The 10,871-nt window shown below is 43.6% G+C and overlaps 1 protein-coding gene across 1 annotated transcript in view; it reads right to left on the bottom strand.

Moving 5' to 3' along the window:
* Positions 1–5,822: 5,822 nt before the first annotated feature.
* The window catches only part of LOC108575092 (toll-like receptor Tollo), a 7,092-nt gene continuing 2,043 nt past the window's right edge, over positions 5,823–10,871 (bottom strand). Inside the window, 4 exon segments of the mRNA XM_017937811.1 lie at positions 5,823–6,365; positions 7,071–7,414; positions 8,240–8,934; positions 8,936–10,871. The exon segment at positions 8,936–10,871 is cut by the window's right edge and continues 16 nt beyond it. Coding sequence (XP_017793300.1) covers positions 5,823–6,365; positions 7,071–7,414; positions 8,240–8,934; positions 8,936–10,871 — 3,518 coding nt within the window.

A 10,871-nucleotide genomic window follows, 5' to 3' on the forward strand; every position in this document is an offset into this window, starting at 1 on the left:
TTTGCAAAGCCCGAATTCAATTGGACAGTGTTGGATATTTTATATTTGTAAACAACTACGCGTGGTTTCTAAAGGTTGTCTAATGGTAAATATAATCACAGTGGAAATCTGTAGTCCAGTATAGGCAGTTGACGTGTGATAATGTGTATGTGCTCGTGCAGTTAATTGTGTGAAAAGAATACTCTATTAAAAGGTCCTGTGGCGCTCCTGAACGTGGGCGCGTATTTGCGCGTCGATACTGGACTGACCTTTTCTTTCTTCGAGTCCACGAGCCGTTACGTGCCGTAAGAATTCCAACAGACAGCATGTTAAAAGTGACATCTGAACTCTAAACCTGGCAAATTCTATGTATTTTCTTCAAAGTATGTAAAAGTTCTTATTGTTACACAATTTCAAGTCTTTGTACAAAAATATTTCTTCAAACGCTATCCCTTTCCACGTGTAAATCCTATTAAACCTTAGCTAACTTTGAAGCTCATTCACGAAGATTCCGCGATACCTGAATTCTTATAACCTATATCACAAGAAAGTGCACGATCTCACCTGCAAAATGCAATTTATTTCAATTCGATACGACCACCCATTCCCGAGATATCGTCGTTGGAAGAGGACTATAATTTTCAGTGGTTTACACTATCCTTTCGCTCGCACACATCGGACCTCTCACTCACTCCCATTCACCGTCTTGCATCGGGCACTGCACCTGCAATCTGGTCAGTGACAGGTATTATGTAAGAGCATATTTTACACTACTATTCGTGCGTACGCATTTCCAGGAAAAAATGTAGGTCACGCCAGCTGGCTCTCCGATTGATGGTTTGCATCCCCCAGCGCGCCTTGAATGCGTCTACTTCGAAGCTTCGTATCTCGGGAACTGCTTGAGATATCCACTTGAAACAAAATGCGTTCTCAAGTGTAAGCTCTCCTCTATCTTCATGGTGTGTTCTCGTTTCAAATTTCGATGTTCTTCTGGGCGTATTTTTCGGTTAAATTTAGCGTTTCTTTTTATTACTCGTAAAACCTGGTATTATTAATTTAAATTATTTTTATGAATTAGTACCGTTGTGGCGGGTACGTCGTCGTCAACAAACCCTTACCGTAACGTCGTTCTATTCTTCCACGCGAACTTTCTCTTTCCCAACTCCTTCAGATTTTAGTTTCCGTTCTTTTGTCTCTCCCCGGGTTTAAGACTTGCCTTCGTCCTCGAGTAGCCTAAGAAGCGCACATGTGGCATCCAGGTTCGCACGAGGACGAACGAATTTTCCGTTTCCACCACTTTCTCCACTTCTATCTTTATCTATCGTTACTCCTGCCTCCCTGTCCTAACAATATAAAAACCCAGTACGCCTACACCTCAAGACAGTTTGTTCCTCTACCGACTCATCGCGACGTACCCGCTGATCCGCTGCCGCCGGGACAATTAACAAAGTAAACGATTGTATTTTCTGGACCAATTGTACGCCGACCATACACTTATACTTTAATAAATTGAGGTGAAAACAGTGTAACGACGTTCCTCACCCACCTCACCGTTATTTCGAGATATTTAATTGCATAAATTGTAAAAAGAAAGTGAAAGAAAATTTCCTATGAAATTTCCACTTATATTTCGCTAAAAAGTAATAATTAAATATCTCTGTTGTCAGCGGTAATTCGGAACTCTCTGAATTAATTACGCATCGTAATTGCTAACTGGTACTTACTACTGAGCTCTGTTAACGTACATGCAGATTTTCACCTGGATATTTTTCTGCGAATTTTGAATCACACTGTGTGTTTGGTCTTGCCCGTGGTAGTTACAAATGAACTTTCGAGCTTTGTCGAATTTGCACGTGGTGTGCCGACTAAATTTACTATGTTCGTTTCTCGAAGGACCACCTCCGTGTTTAGGAGGACTGTTGGTTCCCACAATGTTCACGAAGCCTGATTATATAGCAAATAACTCTTTATTTGCAACACAGTTTGTTATGTAACAGTAATGCAATGTAACTAAGTTCTTAAATGTTAAATGAGTGCGAGTCCAATGTCCTGAGGTTCAAAATTCGTGTAATCGTTCGTACCAGAGTTCAGAATTCTATGTTTCACTAATGTGTTCTTACAACAATGTCTTCTCCTCTATCCCTGTCCAGTTCTTTTATACGGTTTTTGTCCGTCCATTTGGGTCCCTTGACGGGGGTGAGGTCAAAACTCCCAATCAAGTTAGGACCTTGGTCGACGCCCGACGCCAACCGCTCACCCTTAGGAAAGGGGTGTTCTGGGTGAGGTACGCGTCACCTGAGCTTCTGAGAGAAACCCAGGGTAACGGTATCGCTCGCTCGCTCGCATGTGTCTCAGCTCGCGTGGGTTTACGATACGTCAATTGCTATTGAGATGCACGAAGAAACTCCAAATTCTCCGCTTTTATGAGAGGTTTGGAGCCCTCCTGACAATAAGGAATAACTAACGAACGAAACATTAAACGCGTATTCAAACCTTAATCTCAAAAATAGCAGAGTCGCGTCCGTATCGTAAACCTGGTCTAAACTTAAGTATCCTTAACAAGGACAAATAACTATTAACAATGACTATTTTCTGAAGAACTACTCGTACGGTTGTCAGATGAATTCTGACTGTCGAGGGCTCGGACAATGTCCAAGACACCTCTGATACGAGCCTTCAGCGGGGGTGAGACACGCGGGTTGGTCAACTACATTTTCGAACTCCACAAGAGAGGTGGTTGAATCTAACGCGATTGGCAATCATTAGGTACCGAAAACTAACTAAGGTGACACCCCCAAGTCAACGGTCACTCTCAAGTGTCTCAATGGGCGCAGCAGGTAACAAATCTGGGTAGCGCTCCGACGCTAATAAAACATGGAAAATAGAAGTCGAAAGGATTAGAAAGCTAAAGCGTGGCAAGCAGATGTGCACAATAGCCCTAAAAAAAAATATCGAAATTCAAAGTGAAGGTAAAATGCTCGATGGCCTCCCAAGTTTATAACCGCTGTGGAAGACCGGGGAATTTCCAGACCCGCGTCTGGAAACGTAATAATTCTAACGACTTAACACTGTGTTTATACTAATCCCGTATATAATCCCTGTTTCTACCTCAAATTAGCTCAGTGTAATTCAGTTCTGCAACGTTCAAAGTCTTTCGAATAATCCAATCAGGAAGTTTCATCTTAATTGTCGCTAATTAGAAGCAGAATTATCTATTTCAACGAGAGACCACAACTTTTCACAATTAATAATCGAATAATCCATCCCTTTTGTAGGATTCTACAAACTTTGCACGCAACAGTCTCCAAATCTGTTTATTCGAAATAGAAATTCTCTCAGTGAAAAGAAGTCGCGTTTCCAGTACTTCGTAGCTGTAATTAATCGATCGTGGGTCGAATCATTCCAAGAGAGAGAGAGAGGGAGGGAGAGGGAGAGAGAGAGAGAGATGCATTGTGCTCACATTCAGTTGGTCATTATTGAGGGGAGGGAAAAGGGGGTCGAGCAATTCGATATATCCCCGAAGCGGGTTGTTTTGGTTTGGACGTGCCAGATCGAAACTGATTGACGCTGTGGGATATGCTCGACCTGACCCGGAGTTAATTACGGAACCTAAGTGAGCCACAAGCCCGCTCTAAGCGGCTCCAGCCGAGTCCCCCCATTATAATTAATTAATTAGCCGTATGAGATGTGACTTAATGGATCGTCGACGATACGCCTGGAAATACCGGCTGATACGTACGTATAGCCCGACCAATCGGTATTTACGTCTAACTGTAATGTATCGGCACAGACAATTAGCTTGGAACTGGTTCATTCACTAGTAAACCTTCAAGAAAATGTTCACTCAGTATGGTTGGAATATTTGTTCCATTCAAGGAAACTGAACCTCATTGTATCTTATATTAGTGTTCTCGGTCTATTTTCTAATACCGTGCGAATAAATTAGGTTGAAGTTAGTTTGAGTTAACACATTATCACCCGGAGGCATAAAAATATGGTATTTGTCGACTGCTCCTGAAATGCCGGATATGTATAAATAGGGTTTTACACACGGTGTTGCAATGTATGTATATGCTAAAAGTGATATGTCTTATCGACAAGACTAAACATATATACATTACCGTATAAAGATACTTCAAATTTTATAAAAAAATATTTGATATTTTAAAAGTTATAACCATATTTGTAAAGCGATGCAACATAGTCGAAAACCTGAAAATGTGCCGGTTACACGCATCAGTTTTCGCGCCAACAGCTTAGACCGTATAGTGTTAATATTGAGCTTGGATTTTGAAAGAACATCTAGTAAAGAAATTAAAGTATTGGGATACTTACCGAACGTATAGACACTTATGCTAGGAAGATTATTTTTTTCGATATTAAAATAACAGTTCGAACAAGGCTACAGTAGATAATAAAACTAAAATTGCTATAATTTCTCCACTATATACTTACCGCAATTAGGTAATCTATTAGCGGAGGTTCTCACTTTGAGTTCAACGATAAGGCACAGTACAAGGGTGACTACTGTCTATTCAACAGGGAGAAAACAGAAAGTGGAAACAATGTCAACCATTTCAACTTTGGTGTACTTATTTTTTATTAACCGAAATCCTATGCTAATAATAAAGAATGCTATGTGTATACATATTCTCTATCTATATACAATAAATCCATCTTCCGCGAACGTCACCATACGACACATCTGTTTTTCTCATATTGTTGGCAACTCGAGTTCTCCGTTCGCTCATTTTTTGTCTCTATTGGCAGGAGTACGCGCGTCGCTATTCCTCTCAACGACGTGTGTTTTCATATATCAGTCGACGAAAATTCACGCATTCGCCCATTCGCGCACATTCGCACACATGCACAGGGAGAGAGAGAGAGAGAGAGAGGAGGGAGAGGGACGGGAGAGGGAGAGAAAGAGGGACAGAGAGAGAAGACAGAAACCGCGGTCTGCTGGTGGTCGCTTATCGCGAGTCGGAATAAGGGGGATGGAAAAAAAGGAAATAAATGTCGTCTGAACGAACTCTCGAGCGTCTTCTAGAAGACTCGCTTTTAATTAAATTTAGTGCTGATCGTCGAGTCTATCGATTACGAGTAAGTGTAATATTGCTTGCGCAGCACTAGAGGTAGACGACGGTCTACCCTCGGAAACATCATGTCTTAAGTCGTATTATTTACAAAAAATCCTCACGTATCGTACATGTACAATATAGTATAGTATACGAGCATCGAAATGGGCGTGGGAAATTGGGTGGGCGGTTTTTCAAAGGAGTATAGGAGTATGGAGGACGTCATTTAAAAAATCAGTCTTCGTAGGAGAGATTTGTGTGTTGATAAATGTTCCAAAAAAGGGGTCGTTTACATCGTTGTTCGGTTCGATTCGTAAATGGTCGAGAAAGGATCGATATATTTCTTTTTTCTTTTCTTTTCTTTTCTTCTTTTTCTTTAGCAAAAAGGACAACAATCGTTTCATTTTTTTTTTTTTTGTTGTTCCACTACTGTGAGCAACAATACCTTCGCTATAATCCCTTCGATTCTCCTTTTGGCACGTGATCACGGTCTCGTTCCTCACTGTCACATACGACACCTCGACGAGCAATTAGCCGAGTTTCTATTTAAAATCAGTTTTGGCACTTCTTTTAATTGAATCATTCCACTCAGAACTCGAAGAAATTCCATCTGAACTGGCACCACCACTACTAACTCTTCCTTTATACGAGATATTAATCCCTGGCTTTTACGTATTACGGCTAGCCGAAGATGCCTGCACAGCTGGGCGAGCTCTTCATCTCGATTCCACGGTGGTCAGTCTCTTTACGAGACTCCTTGGCTTTGTGCTACGAGTTCAACGGCGTGGTACCGATGTTACTGATGAAGCTAGGACAAGCGTTGTCCGCTCTGTCTCCGCTTTGCAGCGAGAAATGTCTGTAGGACATGTACGCTTGTGGATTCGAGGACAGTGGCTGATCCCTTTTCTCCGTGGACCTTTGTTTCTTCATCTTCATGTAGCCTAATATAGAAATCAATACCACAAACACCACGAATCCCATGCAGCTACCAACTATCAGGCCCAATCTTCTCGTTAGAATATTAGCCAGACCACCTCTGTCGCTCATTGTGCCGTCGCCCACGATGGAATCTGGCGCGTCCAAGGTGCGAACTTCCGTGCATCGACTGGTGAGAGAGTTCACCATGGCTGGACGAGCTGAACCCTCGATCACGTCGTCGCTGGAGGCGTTCCATTGCCAGGAACCGATGTCTTCTGGGATTGACGTGCCCCAACTGCCTAGTCCCAGCACGCAGATCAGGTACCGGGTGTCCGAGGCTAATTTTGTCAGCTTCACGGAACGTGCCTTTGGATCGAGCAGCTTACCTCGTACCTGCAATGTTAGGGCAGTTGAAATTCTGGCTGGAAAAAGTGTTTGGATAGAGGTTACGTCCCTTCGGAAGGAATTCATTCGAAACAGGACTTTCATTGCAGAGTACAATGATATTTTTTCTATCGGGTGTCAAAGAATTTATTTATTTACTATTTATTTGGTAATTAGGTAATAATGGTGTGAAGGTTGCTAATAGTGAAATGCATATGCGAAGGAGATACAAATAGGGGGTCCACGTATTCTGCTAACTCGGGACATCTTCTCCTGAAGTAATGTACATTTGTAATTCCGAGGGAAAATTAGTGGCATCTTAGGTAACTGAGAGGAATGGGTATTAGTGGATAACACAGAGTAGGTGGAAGTTCCACAATACCAGGCAAATTACATCAAGTCTGGTCTGCATAAAAGGAATGATCTTTTTTTATATCAATTCCAAGTACTGTCAAAAATCATTAATTTACTTGAAATATAGAGCTGGTTAGCGACCAGACATTACCAGAAAGTTCAAGTATAGCACGCACGAGAAATACATCACAGAAGTAACACACGGTGTCAGGGTATTATAGGATCTCCATATTTATGAAGTCTGGGGAGGATCTGAACGCGACTTCACGTGATCTATGGACACTTTTATTCAAACGCAGAACGAACGACACACTATTTCTCTGTTATTAATGGAGCATTTAAAAAGAAGGGAGAACGTACCTCATCGACGTTGTCCAGAGCATGGTAGGCAACTTGATAGCCGTGCAAGCCGGAATGGTTCCTGCTTTGCCACGAGACGAGAACGGAGAATGGTTGTATGTCCTGGATCGCGAGTTTCAGGATCAACGGAGCGGAGCAGAACTCGTGGGGATCGAGGTCGAGGAAAACCAGACCGCGTAGCTCTGGCGGCTGCTGGCACCTCAACAGACCGCCCTCCATGTCGCCAACACCAACGCCGTTTCTTCCGCGGCCACGACCACCGCCCACACCGCTCACCAACTTCTGGTGGTCCCTCAGCCATTCCCAGAGCTCCTGCGACTCGCAGCCGCAATTCAGTGGATTCTCTGTGGGCATTGAGAGGGAAAATTTGGGTCGTTGATCTGATTGATCGCTTCACGATGAAGATCAAGGCACTTTAGAGTCCTCATTGTGGAAAGAAGACATTCTCTCAACGTTAAAGGTGGCAACAAATTGTTCGATTCAACGTAGAACTTTTTTATTTCTTGAAAAATTCTTTAAGAAAAAATTGCAAGTTGCTAGAGAGTAGAAGAAATTTGAGATTTCTTAATTTGGAAAATGTTGAAAAAGGTTTGAACATTCTGAAGCAAATCATACAAGTCAAGATACGTAATGTAGATTCGAACGTATTCACCGGAGAGCAGGATTGGCCAGATCTATCGAAGCATCGATCCAAGCCAGCACGTGGACACAACGGCATGTCCACAGTATGCCCATTAAATTTGGAAATCTTTCGTGGGATGGGCAGTGGGGGGTTCGGATCAGCGGGAGCAGACGGCGGACATTATACTTCCGTGAAGGACTAGTTTGCAGACTTGAGAAGAGAGGATGATAAGGGAATAGCTGAACGTGTTTGATTGTCCCGGTGTCGAGTATCGATTTGAGACGATTGTACGTGACCAGCGATATGATTGGATTTCCAACAGTGGTAACTCCATTTGGATCGATAGCCTCGATACGTATAGAATTATTCCCCTCTACGTATGCGTCTGGCTTGTCGTTCAATAAAAGTTATGCGATCGAATGAAACATTGATACTCCATTAACCGTACACCTCTTTCTCCATATTTTACTGCTCATATTTCTCTTCCCGTATTTCACCATTCCCCTATCCTATTATTCAAATATTCAAGCGAAATTTATCTTGTTACCTTCAGCCCGCAAGCTTCGAATTTGCGTCTCCAAAGGTCTGAACGCGTTCAACGGTAGATTCTCCAAGTAATTCCTGCTCAAGTCCAGCAACCGCAGCTTCTTCAGAGGTCTGAACGCCTCGCTGGAGATCGCGTTGATCCAATTACCATAAAGATGTAGCTCAACAAGGCTGACCAGATTCTTGAACGTCACTTTACCCACGATACTGATCTGATTGTACGACAAGTCCAATATCTGCAAGGACTTGAGATCCTCTGGGAACTCGTCCAGCTCTTTCAGCCGATTATGGGTCAGATTGAGGATCCTCAGATGCTCCATTCCTTGTAGTCTCTCTTTCGGCAGGTTCTCCAAGTTGTTCATACCTAGATGCAGCGTTAAGACGTTGGGCAAACTTCTGAATGCACCCGGTGACACTCTCTGGATGCTATTCTGACTAAGGTATAGGTGCAATAAAGCTGGAAACGCCTCGAAGTCCTGGGAAGTCACTATACTGAGATTAGTGCCTGATATATGCACTTCCTGGAGAATAGGGTACTTGGCTTCTGAAGGAAGATCGTGGATTCTGCTCAAAGGATTTCTGGTTAGATTCAGCCAAGTTAGACCCGGAAGATTCTGACCAGACAAAGCTACAGCTGGTATCTGTCTAAATTTATTCTCCGACAAGTCCACCCTGCGTAGCATGGCAGAATAAAAAATGACTGAGATCTACAGAGACTAGGCGCGACAGGTTGGCCATGGCGAAGCCAGACATCGTCTCTATTCGATTGTGGCTCAAGTCCAGCTCCCTCAGGAACCTCAAACTAGCGAAACTAGCCATATCTACGTTCGCGATCTCGTTATGGGAGAGTGTGAGGATCTCCAGGTTCAGAGCACTGGCCAATGCTGAATACGGGATGCCCTGGAACCTGTTGTAATCTAGTTTGATCTCCCTGAGAGACAGAAGTCTGTCGAAAATGCCCGGAGGTAGATTACGAAGGTAATTTTTATTGAGGTGCAGTTTCGTCAAGTTTCTGTTCAATATAAAAAGTGTCTCTGGTAACTGGTAGATCTGTGCTTTGTCCAAATACAATTCTTGCAACGATTGCAGACCGTTCAGGCTATGGTCTGACACTTGGCTAAAGTTGTTGCCTGATGCAGCTAATGTACGAAGTTCTGAGATGTGTAAATTGAAGAGAGCAGAAGCTGTGAGAAGATTGTCGTCCAAATTTAAGTTAGACAGATTGTCGAGTCCTTTGAAGGCTCCACTTTCCACGTTCGTAATCGAGCAGTTCTTCAGATTCAGCATTCTGATTGGTAAGTCCTCCTGGAAAATGGCATCTTGAAGGACAGACAGGTGATTGTTCGCCAGGTCCAGGACTTTCAACTTCTTCAAAGCAGTCAGAGCATAAGGATCCAACCTTCTCAGACCATTATTCTGAAGATACAGTTCCTCCAATTCGTGCAGTTCAGAGAATGTCCTCGCTGTGATGTGACTGAGTTTATTCATACTCAACTCGAGAAATTTCAAAGCCTGCATAGGTTGAAAAGCTGCATCCTCTATCCTGGATATCGAATTGTTGGTTAAGTAGAGCCTCTCGACTAGCAATAAATCCCTGAACAGTGGTGCCTGCAAATGTGTCAACTTATTGTGACCCAGCCACATGATCCTGACCGACGCCTGGCCACGTAGAGAGTCATTGTGCAACATTTGCAGGCCATTGCTGTCCAGCTGAATGGACACCAGCGAGCTTCCACCGGAGGCAGACTCGGAAGAAGACAGCTGGAACACGTCCCCAAGAACGGTGAGCTGATTTCCTTGAAGATTGACGTGTTGGAGGCGACTCAGTGTCATCAACGCACCAGTTTCAATATCAGTGATGGCGTTGTTCTGCAGGTGGAGTTCCAGCAGAAGGGGAAGTGGCGAGAAAACGCCTCGTTTCACCTCGGTGATGTTATTATCCTGCAGCCTCAGCTCCCTGAGTTGATACAATTTGAGGAAAGTGCCCGGTTGTAGCTCCTGGATCTTATTTCCGTCGAGGGACAGAGAAGCGAGGTTCACACAATGCTCGAGAAACTCCCGTGGCACTTTTTCAATGTAGTTGTTGCTCAGATGCAATTGGGCCAATTGTGTGAGACTGGTCAGACCCCTTCCGTCGATTCTTCTGATGGCGTTCTGCTGAAGATAGACGACTGCCAGGCTATTGCTGCCTACGAAGGCGTCTCCAGGGATTTCGAGGATGTTGTTTTCAGCCAGATAGAGCTCACGTAGCTCCGGTAGCTTGGCAAACACTCCGCCTATGTAATGAATGTGATTATGGCTTAGCTCGATGTTACGAAGCCTTTCGTTCCCCCTGAACGTAGTTGTGTCCAGGAACACGATTTTATTATGGCTCAGGTCTATAAGCTCTAGCTCCTTCAACGACACAAACGCGTTCTTGTGTATGGTCTCTATCGAGTTGTAGTAAAGCGAGAGGGTGTGTAGAATGGGACAGGATCGAAAGCAGTCCTCGGATAGCTTCTCAAAGTTGTTGCTGCTCAGGTCTAGGATTAGCAATGAGCTGATCAAGCTGTAGACGTCGTCTGGTAGCTCTGATATCTCGTTCCAAGCTAGTCTCAAGGAAGCTAGGCTCTCTAATCTCCTCAGAGGTGCCA

Source organism: Habropoda laboriosa, unplaced genomic scaffold (assembly GCF_001263275.1).
Source record: "Habropoda laboriosa isolate 0110345459 unplaced genomic scaffold, ASM126327v1 scaffold18, whole genome shotgun sequence".
In the NCBI taxonomy this organism is placed as follows: Eukaryota; Metazoa; Arthropoda; class Insecta; order Hymenoptera; family Apidae; genus Habropoda; species Habropoda laboriosa.